The sequence below is a fragment of the Solenopsis invicta genome, chromosome 3, assembly GCF_016802725.1.
Source record: "Solenopsis invicta isolate M01_SB chromosome 3, UNIL_Sinv_3.0, whole genome shotgun sequence".
Taxonomy (NCBI): Eukaryota; Metazoa; Arthropoda; class Insecta; order Hymenoptera; family Formicidae; genus Solenopsis; species Solenopsis invicta.
The window spans coordinates 26,994,309-27,011,764 of NC_052666.1; the positions used below are offsets into that span (position 1 = coordinate 26,994,309).

The 17,456-nt window shown below is 34.5% G+C and overlaps 1 protein-coding gene across 3 annotated transcripts in view; it reads right to left on the reverse strand.

Moving 5' to 3' along the window:
• The window catches only part of LOC105207879 (forkhead box protein D1), a 35,766-nt gene extending 19,084 nt beyond the window's left edge, over positions 1-16,682 (reverse strand). For 2 of the 3 annotated variants that reach the window (XM_011177541.3, XM_011177538.3), the window contains exons 1-3: positions 16,410-16,681; positions 7,720-8,210; positions 2,852-2,978 (exon numbers count right to left, since the gene is read on the reverse strand). In XM_011177541.3, the coding sequence (XP_011175843.1) occupies positions 2,852-2,978; positions 7,720-7,773 (181 nt within the window). In that variant the 5' untranslated portion in view covers positions 7,774-8,210; positions 16,410-16,681. Of the gene's footprint in view, positions 1-2,851; positions 2,979-7,719; positions 8,211-16,409 lie in introns of all 3 variants that reach the window. The other variant, XM_011177539.3, reaches the window with a different exon arrangement.
• Between the last annotated feature and the right edge of the window lie 774 nt (positions 16,683-17,456).

Consider the following 17,456-nt stretch of genomic DNA (forward strand, 5'->3'; position numbering starts at 1 on the left):
GGGCTGACAGTACAAATGTAAATAAGAACACATTGCAAATAAGGAAAAGTTTGACAAAAAGAAAGATATTTTTCACATTGTAGCGCGCGTGTTATTACATATCGTTTGTCACAATATCTATCGTAACATTTTAATTATTAAATTCTGTTCGAAAAATTTCACTTGACTAACAATGTTAAAGCTTATAAACCTTCGAATTAACCTTTATCCCGTTATCTTACGTAATGACTTATACGCTTCCTTTTCTAAAATTCCTATTCCATTAACACTTGATGATTCATAATCAGTTTCTTACAACATATTCCGATTCTCAAATTCTTCTCTCTCTCTCTTTCTGTTTGTCATTAAGGGTATGCTCGTCATCCCTCAGTGTTACGATCACACCTTTAATTAAATAAAGCCGTTTGTGCTGAAAAGTCATTTTTTCATTACTTATTAGATATTATGTGCCTCACGCTCGTAACAGCGTTCAGTACTTTAAAGCATAATTTTCCTTTTTATTTTCAATTTGTTAGAAACGAAAACTCCGAAAAATGTAGAAATTATTAACCTGAGATAAACTTAATACGAATATTACAAAAAAAAAAAATATATATATATATATAGTCATCAAGCAATATCAGCAAATTTTTCAATCGCAAAAAAGAAGCTTATAACGCGAGGTGACCTTTCTTCCTTTTTTATTCATTAGCCTTTATTACCATCTTTCATTATACCTTTAGTATCATTATGTACTTTAGTTTCCAACACTATTCTGTTGCACAAAATCATTAAATTCCATATGTGTACGTTTTACTATTCAATAATAAATTTATAATACATCAACTTTGATGGTTGGAAGCTATTGAAATTTATATTAGCTTTAATATCTAGTGTACTAAATTTGATACGAAACGTTAAATATATAATACCACCGGTATTATATATTTTAAAGTACTATTTATATTTAGTATTACCACAGGAACAAACGTTACGGCTAACGTCAACATTGCGCACATTGTTAGTTTATAGAACGAGAAAATTACGAAAGTTCCTTTATTCATTGAATAAATATCGCCCTTCAAATAAATATTTGTTGCGCGTTTTTGATATGCCTATCTCGACGCGGAGGCTTGAAAATATAAAGCGATTATCTTCTCGGCGCATATCTGCGTAACACAGAGAGAGGACATCGATACCCGTCTAAAGTTTCACCCCTGTAAGTAAGAGGCCGACGGGATTAATCGGGTAAGCAGGAGCCATGTCGGCGAGGCCGTATCTCGGGTCTATCTATCTATCCCGACATTCAGCGATTAGCGAATAATAAAGTCCGGTAACACGAGCCCGAAACGACGAAGAGACTTCTGCTTATCGTTCTCTTTCTCTTTTCTCTCTCTCTCTCTCTCTCTCTCTCTCTATTTCTCTCTCGCTCTCTATTATCCTCTCTGTAAATGTTCCTTCTACGATCGACCGACCGACTCGACGTCCGACGATCGCACATAGAAAGATGAGCCCCGGGCAATCGTATACCGGTGATACAGTCGACCATCGTCGGACGACAGAGAAAGCCATCGACAAGAAGCCGCCGAGAACGATCTTGATCCGTCGAGAATGAAGAGAAGAATGTGAAGAACGCTAGGTACTCGGATAACGAATCTTTCGATCCCGAAGAATCTTATCGCATTGTCCTCGCGGTCTCGATACGCTCGTCGGAAGTGCGCGGAAGGGCTTACTTGGAAATACGTAAATCCTTTCAGAAAGGACTGTAATTTTTTTAAAATCTACCCATTTCCGTAATTGTACTGTCGACTTGAGACGGCGAAGACGCGCGTCTCGATATCGCGAACGCAGCACGGAATTAATACCGGGCCGGTGGATCGCCGTACGCTGAACGTTAAATCATACGTTTCGTCACCGCGAGATATAAATCGCGGGGTATTTCTATATCCCCGCGGAATTAGGAGCAACATCGTCGTCGACGATTTCGTCGGTGGAGGAGAGACCGCGATCGCTGGGGCGAGAGAGAATGTGTGACTAAACGCCGCGCGGAAAGATCGCCGGGGCTCTCCTCTCGCGCGCCGCAGGCCGCCCGCGGTATATCAATCTCTCTCTGTCTCTTCTCCTTCTTCCCTCTCTCGGGAAGAGAGTCATCTCTCGCGGAGAGGTCTCCTCCCTCGCGCGACACTCTCGACTACAGTTTTGTATTATTAGAACGCGGCTTTTAGCAACAACCCGCTCAGCTTCTTTCCGCCGACGCTGCCGGGATTCGATTCGGGAATTCGTCCGGAAAGATTAAATTGCTACTCTTTTTCTTTATTTCCCTTGTTCACAATCAATTGAAATTAATTTATGAAGGCAAAAAGACTGATTAGAGTAAAGTTATCAGAAGGACTCATGAAATTTAATCTACTTGAAAAAGAGGGGCTAATGAGAGTCAACGCGGTTGTTCTCCGACTTTAATTAATGTTTATCGTCACACTTTAGAAGATATATTCACTCGGATGACCACCCGATTGTAACGGACATAAATCTATTTTACTACGACATGTGATGCGGAAGATGCGGAAGACTCGATGATTGAAACAGTCGAATCTACGAATTTATCTAATGAATTCTTTTTGTTTAATAAACATGGAAGATTTATTGACACGCACCAACAACGACTCTCATTAGCCCCTCTTTTTTAAGTAGATAAGAGTAAATACTTTCAAATTAATTGGATCGATTGCGATCCTTCTCGTAACGCGCATAATCGGCGATAACTGAAGAGTCACGGATTGGCTTAATCGATTTTTTCCCACGTCCTATTGTGATTTAGAGATAAAGTGTTAAAATTATAAGATGTGTAATGGTAATAATGAAGAAGATGTACCTTGATGAAGAGGCGGCAGGGGCGACGGCGGCGACAGCTGAAACGGCTCCTGTTTGATCTTCAGATGAGGAGGGTCCAAGCTGTTGAGTGCTGCGGAGCCCAGATTGCCATTCCCCTGCTGCAGCTCCTGAGAACATCATCAAATGAATCCTCTCTCGTCCTTTCCACATTTTTTTGCGAGCAGAAAAACTTATAGCATTCTGGTATTATTCATAAAATTACGATCATATTGATTTCATATTGTGTATATGAATAATCAAGGTTGGGCAAGTTATTATACTTTTTTAATTAAATGAAAATTAATTACTTATAAAATTTAGTTATGTTAAAGGTTACATGAACAAAAAATTACCTTGTTAAAAGATATGTTTAGATAAAATTAAATTAAATTAAAAATTAATTTTGAAATCATTGTTCATACTAAATTAGAAATTTGCAAGTTTTTATAGTTAGATTACTCAAAACAATTATAATATTGTCAAATCGATCATCGAACAAATTTAGTATTTTATTTGTAAATTAAATTTGTATGGAATAATAAAAAAATATTGGCGCATCGACAATGTAAATGTTTTTTTTTAATATGGAAATGTATTTTTTCTTTTATAACCTTTTTTCTTTTACATAGATAAATAAATTTTTAACTTGGGAAAAAAAATTGATAAACTAAAGTTTGCATGTCAAAAATAACTAAAGTTGAAAATGAAATTATTTAAAATTAACTAAGTTAATTTAAAATTTAACAACTTTTTAACTTTATAATTTAACTTTTATTGTTTTAACCAACTCTATGAATAATAAATTACTCTATGAATACAATAGTGGTGTAAAGTAAATAAACAAATTATACAAATACGGAAGATATAAATTTTTTGGAAGTAAGGTATAAGTTTTTGTAAATACATAAACCAACGTATTGGAAATAATCCTACCGGATTATTGATTAATAATACCATAAAATTGTTTACATTACATTTCAAAACTACGCAAAAAATTAAGATTACCTTCATGTTGCATAATGAATTAATGTTGCATAATGAATAATTAATTATTATATGTATACCACGTTGTATAAAGTCTATATACAAATACGGGTTATTATAAATTTTAAATGAAAGAAAAGTTTATATTGCTATAAATATTTAAAATAACTATTTTTATTACTATTTTTTTACAGACAGATAAATCAATTATAAACGACGGATAAATAACGAAACAAAGATTATTATTATGATGCGCTGATTAAAAATACCGAAAATGATATAACTTCACTAACAAAAGTGATTCGTTTTCAATTTGAATAGACTGGTTATTCTATGGGACGATTCGGAAAGGCTCGGACAACGAGGGCGCTGTAAATCTTCGATAAAGGATGGCGCATCGACGAGGTAAATTCACGTCATCCTAAAATACTCCCTAAAACATAGTCTCTCGTGTAGTAGAGTCGGAACGACGGAGGTAAACGAACCAGGGATATCGCGGTGGGACGAATGGCGACAGTAAAGAAGTTCCTTCGAAGGAAGAAGAGAGAAAGAGAGAGAGACGAGAGCGGGCAAGCCAAAAGACTTTTGGCTTGGTGCTTGCGATGTTTGAAGTGCCGTCACCGGAAGCTTACAAACACCGACTCGGTGTTGTGACATCGTATTATGCTGGGGCGAAACTTACGGTCTCGCTAGATCGTTAATTTGCGATCCAGTTTTACGAGGCTCCTAGGCCGCGCTTTGCGAATCGCCGAGTCGCGAAACTCGACATTGATCTTCGAATGGCGAAGAAATAATTACAGATATTTTACACCTTGCCCAATGCACACTCAATTCTTCTCCATTTCAGGCGATATGATTTCATTAATTTATTTTCATTTTTCGAATCTGATTTTCTTGGAAACGAAGCGTTAAAAAGATTTTATTTTATATCTTTGATCTTTTCTCGTTATTTTGATTAATATTGATAAGGAACAATGTTGTTACTAAATTTTTATGAATATAAAGTCTACGATTAAGAATTAAATGCGAAAGACTAATTTCTATAGGCGTTTATATAATTGCGAGAGTATTAGTATTATTTGTAATTTCTCGAAATCAATTAATTTATTTTGTGTTTCACAATCTTGCATCGTTTCGAACTTAAAAATTACGCTCTACAATTATTTACTACTAAATATAATTTTCTTAATAGTCATTATAACTTCAAAAACGGTTAATTTAATTTGTATTTCATCATTTCAAGAGAATTTATTATTTTACGCTATCCTATCTTTTAAATTAACATTTTTGCGTTGTACGGTACGTACGCTTGTAATGAAACTATTACGTACTTGATAGTATTTTCGATGCAAAAAACTAATTAAGCATAATCTTTTTATATATAGCATAAAAGAGAAATCATTAAAAAGAAAAAGATTGAAGTTATAACGTGCACGCAATTCATAATTTTATCTCAACAAAAAAATTTCAAAGGTCTTATCATTTCCGGCCCAGAATTCGTAAAATTGCAATTTGTTTTGTACGTTTGCTTTCAAGGATTAAAAAAATCTCATGATTACAAGTGATCAATACGGATCAACGACAAGATGGACAGTGACACTTCATTATCAAAGTCTCAATAAAAAGTGTCACGCTTTGTTTCGCACGATGTTTTCGCGTGATCATAATATCCCAATTTACATGGAACACTTAATACGCGTACTAATAAAAGTAACTTTCTATCAAATTAATCTTATTTTCGACGATGCGTGTAAATGTATATATGATACGTATATTTAATTAATTATTTTGATTCATATTGTACCAGCGTAATGTACTATATTGTTCAAATTCATTGCAGAAATTAAGATAATTTAACAGAAAGTTACTAGTTAAGCGCCGCTGTCCATCTTGTCGTTGATCCATATTGACCACTTGTAATCATGAGATTATTTTTAATCCCTGAAAACAAACGTACAATACAAATTTTGCAATTTTTCAATACCTCTGTGCCTAAAAAAAATCGTGAAATTCGTAAACATTATTACTTTTAAATTTTATTAGAATTTTTTTGCATTAATAACAAGAAATCTTTGAACTCTTAAAATTAAAAAATTCGGAAGGTCCTATGTTAGGACTTAGAAATTAATTGGCTCGTTTCTCTTTCAGTCAATTTACATAAAAAAATATAAATGTTGTTAAAGCTAGTAAGGACTCTTAACTATTCAACTATAGACAATAAATTTAAAGAAGGCGATTAGGAGTTTTGCGATAAATGATACGCAAAATAATTTTAGTTTAAAAACACAAATACTAAGATTAAGAACAATTATTATATTCCAGACGTTCTCAATTTCAAGCCATCTTCGGTGATAGAATGCCATGAATGATGGAGTAGATCGACATAAATCCAACTAGTCACACTCTCGACTTAAATACAATTCATACATTAAAGAATTTCGTCGTCCAATCAATTGCAAACTGAAGTTGAAAAAAAAAACTATATAATTGATAATAACACTGAGAAACAATTGTTAACCCGACTAAATTTTTCAACTTAATAATTTTCTACAATTCAAATATTTGTGTATTTAAGTTAAATATATAAATACTTGAATTTTAAAGAAATTTAATCCAATTAAACAGTTCAGTTAACAATCAAGTAAACGATTTTTTTCTCAGTATATAAATTAATATTGACGAAGACAACGGATCTAGAGAAAATTCGTGCTGCGAATATTAGTAGAAAGAGAAACTAAAGTCGTATTTAGTTTTTTCGATAGTCCTTTTTAGATTTATTGTTTATTATTAAAAAATATAAATCTCGTTTCCTAGATTCCTAATGAGATTTTAGTACAAAATACTTTTTACGTTATACGAAGGACCTTTGATATTCGTTCCCCCGTATTTAATCATCTCGTCGAAATCCTTGAGAAGTCGGGTGGTTGAACAGCGAACTAACGAACGGACGGTAATCAGAGTTGCCATCGATTTTTAGCTCGTGTTCGCAAAGTCGATTGCCACACTAGCGGAACGATCGATGGAATGACACGCTCGATAACCCAGTTTTAATCCATTCAAACGATCGCGTCGTGGAACCACGCGCGAGTGTCGATGCTGAGATCTGGAGATTCGTCGCCTACAAGTCTCGCCTAATCTAGCCAGATTAGGCTTTTCCCCTTTGTTATTTTTGCCTACAAAGCTCGCGACACGTTTCTTCGAGATGTAAAAGTGTAAAGTAATCAAGAAAAATTTATCGATACGACACAATTGATTGATAAAACTAATTCTCGCCAAAGCCGCTCCGAAACATGCGAAATTGGCGCGAAGCGAATGTCGTAGAAGACATGATTCGTTGTGAAATTTTCGAGATCACGACCTCGACTCTTTTTCTTTTTCGTTCCCCTGTTGAATGATAAGACGTGAGCGTGCGTGACGACGTCGAGTCGATCGTTTTGCGCGTCGTTTCGTGAAACGAGGAAAAACTTAACGAAGGAAAAAAAAACAAGCGAGTGACAGAGAGAGAGCAATTGCCGAAATATAAATAGGATAACAAAGGCTTTAATTGATTGTTATCACTACGCAAAATTATAGACGCCTTTCAAGCATCCCATTTTAGTGTAACATTCCCGATTAAATTCTTGTTCAGCTTCGCAAACATTTATAATCGATTGTATGCACCAAACAACTCTTTCACACACAAACGGGCAATATACCATCTAAATATTGCCCGTTTAAATTGATACTTGTAAATATAAAAAAAAAATCAAACAGTTCTATTGAATAATTAGCGTTGCGTTTACTCCCGATTTCTTTTTGAGGAATCTGATTGCCAGATCCATCAAATTCGCCTTATATTTCTAAAAGATGCTTCGAGTTTCGCCACTAACTTTTTTCCCCACTTACCCCGGAAACAGGGATGATGTGCGAGACCATCCTGGACCTGTCCACGTAATTCATAAAGGCGTCGGCCGTCGTCGCTGCATTTACCCGATGCTGCTGCAGCTGCACCCAATCACCGGCCGCGCTCTCCACAATTGCTCCGCCGACGGTGGACACTTCGACGACAGATGAGGTAAGTAAGAACAATGTCTTTCCGAGCTACCCGTGAAGATTTTAATGTCCGGAATCTTGTTTCACTGACACTTCGACGTCGTACGATCGTTTCATGCTCCCGGAATCGTTCGCAGTAAGCAAAACCACTCGTTTCACATCGGCGACACAATTCGCACAATATCGCAATATCGTTGACAAAGACAGCTAAAATTGTCCGGCGGAAAAGTACATAGGAAAAGTGATGCTGCGATTTCGTACTTTACATCTTTGATAAGAATCGTTTGTGGCAGCAAACGAGTTTCGTAAGATTTCCTCGAATCGAAAAGCGCAATTGGGAAAATCTGCAACAGAGTAAACGTACGTCTTCCATGAATTTCTGTAATGCACTCGCGCGCGAGAAAGAGACAATTGGTTGGGAGAGGGGGAAGGGGGAAACAATTAAATTGATTGCATTGAGAGAATGCAATATGCGTGTAGCACTTAACAAATGAAAACAAATCTTTTCATGTAAAATGTCATCATGTAAAATAAAACAGGTTTCGAAAATCACAATTCAATTAATTCGAAAATCAAATTCAAATTTACAACTTCGGCAAATGGGGCCAAACTGCACTTTTATGGATTTTTTGGTAAATATTGCATTACATTTGTTATGTTATGATAATATTTATAATAAATTAATATATCGCTTTTTGTATTGTATATATCGCATTGTTGCGTGAAATCTGCAAATGTACATTAAAGTGTATAACAAAATGGAAATTCTTGTAATCTCATAGGGGAATCAATAATCTAACATAATTTTTTTGTGATAAATATATTTAAATGCAATAAAATATAATTTATATAAAGTGTATCGTGGAATTTGTGATTTATTTTTAAATTGAATATAATCACTGAAGATTATGAATAAGCTAGTTTGTGTTGTTATTTATAATTGCCGAAGATTAAATATAAAAATCTCTTTATAGAAATATCATTAATATGCAGGGTTGGATAATAGCTAATTAAAAAATTAGAAGTTAATTTATAAAGTTAACAACTTTTAATTAAATTAAATTAATTTATCTTAAATAATTTAATTTTTAAAACACGAGACTAGAAGGCATGTGTCAGTCATAGCGGTTCTTGGTGCCGAATAATAATTTTTAAAATTTTTAATTTTTACAATTTCCAACTTAAACTGCGCCCGCATGGAATTCGGGAGATTCAGATTCGATTCCTGGCTGAGGTCTTATTTTTTCTCAATAAAATAATTTACAATTTTTTCGAGAAGGAGGATATTATATGTGCTTTTTATAGCATTAATATTACTATTCCGACTTCATGACTGGGTTTCAAGTCAAATATGCGGCGCGCAGTTTAAAAATTGTGTTGAAAATTGTAAAAATTAAAAGAAATTATTATTTGGCACCAAGAAGCGCTATGACTGACATGGGTCTTCTAGTCTCATGTTTGAATTTCGTCAGTCCGATATAACAAATTATTATTCAATTTTTAATTTTATTTAATTTGTTTTCTACTTCTATTTCTCTTTAATTTGTTTAATTTTTAACTGCAACTAGTTGTTTTCAAAACACATAAACTTCAACTTATTAAGTTGGCTTCTTTCCTAAGTTAAAAAAATCATCTAAAAAAAAAGAAAATAACTATAAAAGAAAAAATATCTTTCCACATAAAAAATAATGTTTTTTTTGTTATTTCATTAAGTATAAATAATTAATCTACAAACAAAGTATTACATTCATTTGATGATTCATATAATAATTGTTTGGAATAATCCAACTTTAAAAAAAATGTACGACTTTCTAATTTAACATAAAGAACATTTTTCAAAATGTAATTTTTCATTTAACTTAATCTAATCTTAAATCAACTTTTAACAAAGTTTTTTGTTCATATAACTTTTAACGTAATTAAATTAATTTTATAAGCCAGTAACTTTAACTAAATTTAGTTAAAAACGTGTATTGACTTACCCAACCCTGCTAATAATGTACAAAGTATTGTACTGCACGCAATTTTTACTGTTTGTCAGCTCTTTGAAATTCTCGATTTGCAATCTACGTACGATATCGAAAAAAAGCTGACGCAATCATTAATGTAATGCTGTCCAGGAATCAGGTCAGTTGACTCATCGAAAATATCACGCATTCGCTATGTCAAAATAATAATCCAACGGTCTTACAATTGATAAGAGATCAACTCGGTACATCATCGCGGTCTTCGGGAGCGCAGTCAGCAGGCAGCAGAGAGAAAGAAAAAGAAAACACGTTCGCAAAGTTAATTGTCAAGGCATCTGTTACCAATAGACAACATGTCCAAGTCTGTCATTAGTACGACGTCGTCGAGATACCGGGCGGCGGGAGAGGCCAATGTTCCCATCGACTTTTTACACCGAGCGACAGAGAGAAAAAGGAGTTCAGAAACAACTAATCGTGGTATTGAGATTCCAGCGTGTTCAGAGCGAGCAACGACACGCTGCTTCGCGGCCGTCGGCGACGATGCACTATTTTCACGGGAACGCCAGCGCGAGACGAGAAACGAGACCCCTCTACACGCCGTCGGCTGACGGTTTTGGAGGGATGACGTGCGCGCAACAGCTGAGCACTTAGCGCCCTTAGTGACGACCGGGAGGAAAGGGATCTCGGGATCCCCGGGGACTCATCGGGACTTCCGCCGGCGGCGTTCGCGACAGACGAGAGAGAAGAGAGCCTCCGCTTCGTCCGCGGCGTCGTAAATCCTGCCTCGATCGCGGTGCTTACGATTTTTCGGAGTCGTTCCCCTCTTTAATTTAGCCGATCCTAAGCCGCTTCTCTAAAAAAGAACTCTCTCTCTCTCAGAAATTTTTTTAACGTCGTGATTATGAGGCGATTTAATATAGCGCTCTTATCAATCATTCGCACAGTTAACCGGGCCAATGATATTTATGTATCTGTTGAGGGGAAATCGTTTGCCCCTCGTTGCCCCTTCTCTTTCCCATCCCATCGATTAGATTATGTGTTTGTTACATGTATATAGGCGACATTACGCTCTTATGTTTCCACTAATTCGTAATCCGCCGTAATTCTGTTTGTAACGAAAGGTCTGTTGCGAGAGGTCGCGAGTGATAAGAGACGTGTAAACAGTTCTACTAATCAGCGGTCTTAACGTTTACGTTTTTTGCTCTTGCTGTATTTACAATCTTCAATATTTCCGAATTATTCGAAAAAAAATGTCACAAGTAGTACTTTTACGTAAAAAAAAAAAAAAAAAAAATTACAAATTAAGTTAGGAAAGCAGCGATGTACAATGGCAACGTGAGAGATTTTCAAATAATTTTCCAATTATCAGAAATCTTTTTACCAAGGCTTACTTCAAATTTCAGAATACCGAGATTTTTCAAATTTTTCCACATTTACCGAGACGCGCCTATCTTATTGCACGATAATTATTTCATCGATACGAATATTCTCCGCATATACGATGCACAGATGCGATGTTGGTTAGATTCACGTGAGTTCCTCGGAGCGAGCAAGAGGGCAAGCGGCGCCGATCGGTCGGTTGATCGGCGATGATACGTCAACTTTTCCACGTTTAAACGATGAAAACGCCGCTTATCTTTCTGTGCGCGCGTGCGCGAGCGCGTTAAAGCAAAAGAAGAAGAAATATTTATCTCGCTGTTTAGTAAACAGCCATCCGTTCGGACCGCTACAAATCGGTCGCGGCCAATCGCGGAACCTAAGTTTATAAACTTGCGCGCCTCCGCGAGTCTCTGAGATAGCCGAAAAAAATGTTGTATACGCGCGAAACCGTCGGCACGCGCGATGATGATTTACTTCTTCTTCCGCACGAGAGATAATAAGGAATTTCATTCATCGCGCATTCTCTTTCTCTCTTTCCTGCCGTCAACGTTTTGTATTCCGAATTGATGAATCTATGAAACGATTCGATTAATACCGATTAAGTTGTGTTTGTCAACTAAATTTTAGTCATTAACTTGATCAATCGAGTCTGTTTGGGAGAAGGTAGATATACGTGGTGCCTCTATCCTACATAAAAGATATCTTTTAGATTTCCAAGGGATGTCTCTTGCCAGGTATAAAAATATATTGCATTTTTTCAAAAGGTAGAAAGCGTTCTAAAAGATATCTTATGCACTTTTGAGATATGTGAAGATGTCTTGAAGATATCTTTTAAAAATCTAATAAACGTCTTAGTGAGATAAATATCTTAAAAATATCTTTTAAGATGTAGTTTCAAATACATAGATCTAACAGATCTATAAGTCTATAAATCCATAGATATCTTTTCAAAATTATCTTTACAAAGATACCTTCAACAAAATCTTTTGGACATCTTTTAAAAAACTTCTAGACGCCCCTAGAAATCTTGAAGATATCTTTCAGATATCCATAAGACCTCAATGTTTTCCGAGATGCAATTCTATAATTTGTACACACCAAAATGAGATTGCAACGCAATCTGCTATGAAAAATCTATTTTAATTTTACTTAATTTTCTAAATTGTTCAGTTTCCAGATCATAATGCTAGATGTGATACGAATAGAGATAGATTGTAAAAATCGCATGATCTCATTACATGGAAAGAATGATTTTGTTCAAGTGTTTAAAAATCTAATTAAATATAATTTTGTTGGATCATCAAAATAATTATGTTTACAAGCTGATTGTTAGAATGCCAAAACCTTTTGCAATATTGTTCATTAGGGCAACCAAAATGCACCCTAATATTTGGTTGGCCTAATTATTATATATATTTATAGATTTTTTATTAATATTATATTAATTTTCATATAAAATTTATATAATCATTATATTAAATATATATAAAATTTATATATTATTATATAATTATTAATGTTTTTATATATAAAAATATGTATAAATGCTTATAATTATTAAACCAACCAAAATATGTTAGGGCATATTTTGATTACCTCATTCGTCATGTTTTAAAGTCTTGCATAATTGTTTTAATGGTCCAACAAAATTATTTTCAGATCTGTAGCCAGGTTTTAGATAGTGCAGCAACACTATTCTTTTTTTACACGTTTAACACTAATCTCAAAGAATACACCGATTTTTAGATAGTACAAAATTTTCGATTATAAGGGAAGATGAAATGGTATTCCAAGTCGAATGGACTGAATAATATTTCAGTGATCTTTAATCCATCGCTGGTAATTTTGATAATAACTTTGATTTTAAATATGACATTTGTATTAAATTCGTAAGAATGCGTCGCGATGTCCGCCGTCGCTCATATTATGCAAAGCATAAAAAATAATCTCTACTTCTATGCTAAAATAAGAATATAAAATCGCACGAACGATAAGTGATTTAGAGAAATCACATCCTATTTGTAGGATAACTCCGCAACGAAAAACTTAATTTATCATGTATTATTTACTATATTTAACCAAATGGAGGATATCAGAATCAATTACCGTGTACATAATAGAAAATGCAATGAGATAGCAACGACGATATTAACGCTACACATGTTTTAATGGAAATATTAGCTTCTATTGGGCAATGCTAAATTTTGTAATGGTAAACAAATATTTCCATTAATGAATAAAAGAATAAATGGAAATGTCACGCTTTCTTTGGCCAAGGGAAATTCACTTTAATGGAAATATTTAACTTCCATTGGGCAATGCTGAATCTTTTAATGGTAAACAAATATTTTCATTAATAAATGAAAAAGTAAATGGAAATGTCATGTTTTCTTTGGCCAAGGAAAATTTATCTCAATAGAAATATCAGATTGCCATAGGTAATGGTAAATATCCCAATGGTAAAATTACATTGCCATTGGCCAATGGCAATATCTCAATGGAAATATAAAATTTTTAAAGGAAAAAGCAAATTTCCATTCAATTTTGAATGGAAATTGCAATTTACCATTGGAGCTCAAAGAGAATTTTTGCTAAGGGATTGCTTATAGTCGCCAATGGTGAAATAATAAATAATATTATTTATTACTATATTTAAGAAAAATGAATTGTACCAATAAAACTTCATATTGTCTACTACTATAAAAAAAATACGAAGTATGAAATATTTAGTCTCTTACATTTGGAAAAAAACTTTAAGAAATTAATTTTTGCATTTTTGTTGTATATCAAAAGTAATGGGGTTTATAACTCATAAGTATGCTAATCAAATTGAACAAAGAATACAAGAATTAAGCACTTGTATTTTCGCGCACTTCAGCCTATCGCTCTACACTTGTACATCATGAAATAATCAATAAATCTTTTACACTTACTGCAGAGAAAATAATCATTTTATGTCAATTATCATTATATTAATCGCCACAAGATTATTCATACTAATCGCGTTTCGGGTCTTTTTACACTCAATCTATGAATAATCCTGTGCCTGTGGCGATTCTTCGCCACACATCCAACGGAAAATCTGTTTGTTAATTATTTTCTGTACCTTAAGTTTCTTTGTGTAACGTTCATCTTCTTCACTCTAAATAATAAGTTCCTTCGTTTTTCTTTCTGTGACCGTTACTTTTCGATTTTGACCGTTGGGTGTGTGGCGAAGAATCGGTACAATGTAAAATGTAATATTACGTCGTAGCGTAACTTATAACATTGGTAAATTGATTCAACTCATGATGATTTCATTAATATTAAAAGTAAAAAACTAAAATTACAACACAATACTAATGTAATATAAAGACATATAATAGAGTGACTGCAAGCAAGTTATCTCCTTCTATTTTTTTCTGACTTCTACGACGTAAATACCAGAGTCACCCTAATGAAACACATTTTTACTGTTCATGTAGCTTAACGTGTATTCTTTTTCACGGCGCGGCTATATCCAAAATCTTTCGTTTTTTGCATATCAAACGAAACAAGAACCTTGCATTTAAAAAGGGAAACAAAAGATTAATCTAAAAATACAGTATCAAGATAATTAACAGAAAAAAAACGCGACTGTGTTACAAAGAAATATATTTTAACTAAATTCTCAAATTCGCGTAAAAAAATCCAGATTAATCTATTCAAATTAATTCAAACGCATAAACGTAATGTAAAAACATTTCGAAATGTGCGATGTAATAGGAATCTTACCGTGTTATTAATACTGATCAGTAACATTGAATTAGTAATATTGATACATTATCAATATTTTTATAAGCTAATATTTCTGCATCATCCATGAATGTGGAATTATACTAACAAAAATATTGACATTCTCTCTTCACACTCTTTACGATCATCATCACTAGCAATATTCTCATACAGTGATGCTGAGGTTCAAGTAAGTCCCGAGACTAACCCAGAGATAACGCTAGTAGTACCAAGCTGGCCACGTTTCCCTAGAATGCGAACCTTCACATGAAACGTGTACAAATTTCACGTCGATCGGACCACAAACAGCTGAGTTATTGAGGTTAGAGCAAAGTCACTTTGTAATTTGTTTGAAAAATGGAAAAAAATTTAGTTTCGCGTGTTGATAAAGCATTGTTTTTTAATGGGTAAATTCCATCTAAATCAACGATTTGTCGTTGGTATGCTGAGTTTAAACGTGGTCGTACGGACACAAACGATGCGGAACGTTCGGGTAGGCCATTGGAAGCCGTTTACAAATTACAAAGTGACTTTGCTCTAACCTCAATAACTCAGCTGTTTGTGGTCCGATCGACGTGAAATTTGTACACGTTTCATGTGAAGGTTCGCATTCTAGGGAAACGTGGCCAGCTTGGTACTACTAGCGTTATCTCTGGGTTAGTCTCGGGACTTATTGAACGATGTGTTACGATCATCATCACTAGCAATATTCTCATACAGTGATGCTGAGGTTCAAGAATAAAAAAAACTTTGAAGCATTTTCAATATTTTATTTCAATGCATTAAGATTTTTACAAGCTAAGATTATTTCTGCGTAATTCATGACTGTGAAGCTATGCCGACAAAAATATTGACGCATTCTCTTCACACTTTTTATAATCACTATCATTGGCAATATTGCCAATTCCCATTTTATAATAATGCTATGAAGCTCGAGAATCAAAAAATTTGGAGCATTCCCAGAAAACAATTTTGTATATATATTTATATGTAATTATATATAAAATGTGTATAATTATATATCTTTTAATATATATTTGATATATAATTCTATATAAATTATAAGATAATTATATAAAACACTTTTTCCTGGATTGTGAATATTCTATTTCAATACATCAATATTAACCACACATGATCAATAATATTGTTAGTATTTGTTAGTACTGACAGTATTATTGACCGCGTAAGGTCCCCCTGTAAATTCTACGCAACAATTCTTTCAGTTCCTTATCGAAACATTTCGCGCGCTACGCGTACCTCTTTTCGCGTTTTTAACCTGGTGCAGCTGTGCAAATTTGCTTACGTACTGTTCGACAACAACAAAATATTTAACGTTCAAGCAAGCGCCATCGACACGCGCTTGGAAGACCATTTCTCACATTCACTGTCGATAAAGGGAGGCAAAAAGGAAAATAAAAACGTGTCGCGACGTGTCGTTACCTTGCTGGCGTAATTTCCTGCGGATCGAACTCCTTCGTCGAGTCACTTCGTTCACCGCGTTCACCGCGAGTGGAAAACAATCGCGATTCCGCGCCGCGGAAACTGAACTCGGCGCGAGCGAACGAGAGAAATCGGCGGGCCGATCGCGGGCACGAAAAACGGACGACGCGAACGACGAGATGAAGGCGAGACGAGAGGCAAGATCGAGACTGGGCCGCGACAGAGTTGGCCGGTCGCGGGACCGTGGCGATCCGTCAGATCCGTGGCGCGTCCGTGCGGAACGACGCGAAGGGAGTTGGAGGCGGAGTCGCGCGCGTTTCGCGCCAACTTCAGACCGCCCTTCTCGAACGCGCCGCGCCACCGCTGCACCGGTCAGCCCGCCCGCGACACTTCACGTCGCTGTACGTCGCATTTCGCGTTGACGATGACGGACTCTTTTTTTTTTAATTCTTACGTTAGACACCGAAAAGTTTAAACGTTAATACTTGCGCGGGATTTTCCAGATTTCGCTATTTTCTCTAATAATTTTAGAACTTTTGAAGAAGGAAAATTGTCTCTTATATTTTATTAATTCTGTTATTAATGAAGTATACATATCACGATTATTTATATATATTCATGTAATTAATTTAAAAAGAGAGAAAGAGAGAGAGAGAAAGGGGGTAAAATAATTATTAGAAAATAATGAACTAAGATATTTGTAAGAGCAAAAAAAGATAAAAGTTAAACTTATTCTTTATAGCAATGTTTCATGCATTTTTTCTATCCATGCATAATCGCGTTCAAATATTTTATACTTGTATGTTCGAAATTTAAGTTTCAGACACAATAAACAGAATAAAAAATAGGGAATAAAGTCCTGCGTATAATGGAGGAATATTAAACATTAAAAATGAAAAACATAGAAATATTGAAATTATCCAATTGTATAGACGTTATACAAAAAAGAAGTTAATTATAATAAGATAATATAAATATTATTATAATATAACCACAACATTGCTGCAACTTTCGCGTTATATAAAACGTGATACTAAGACTTATAGC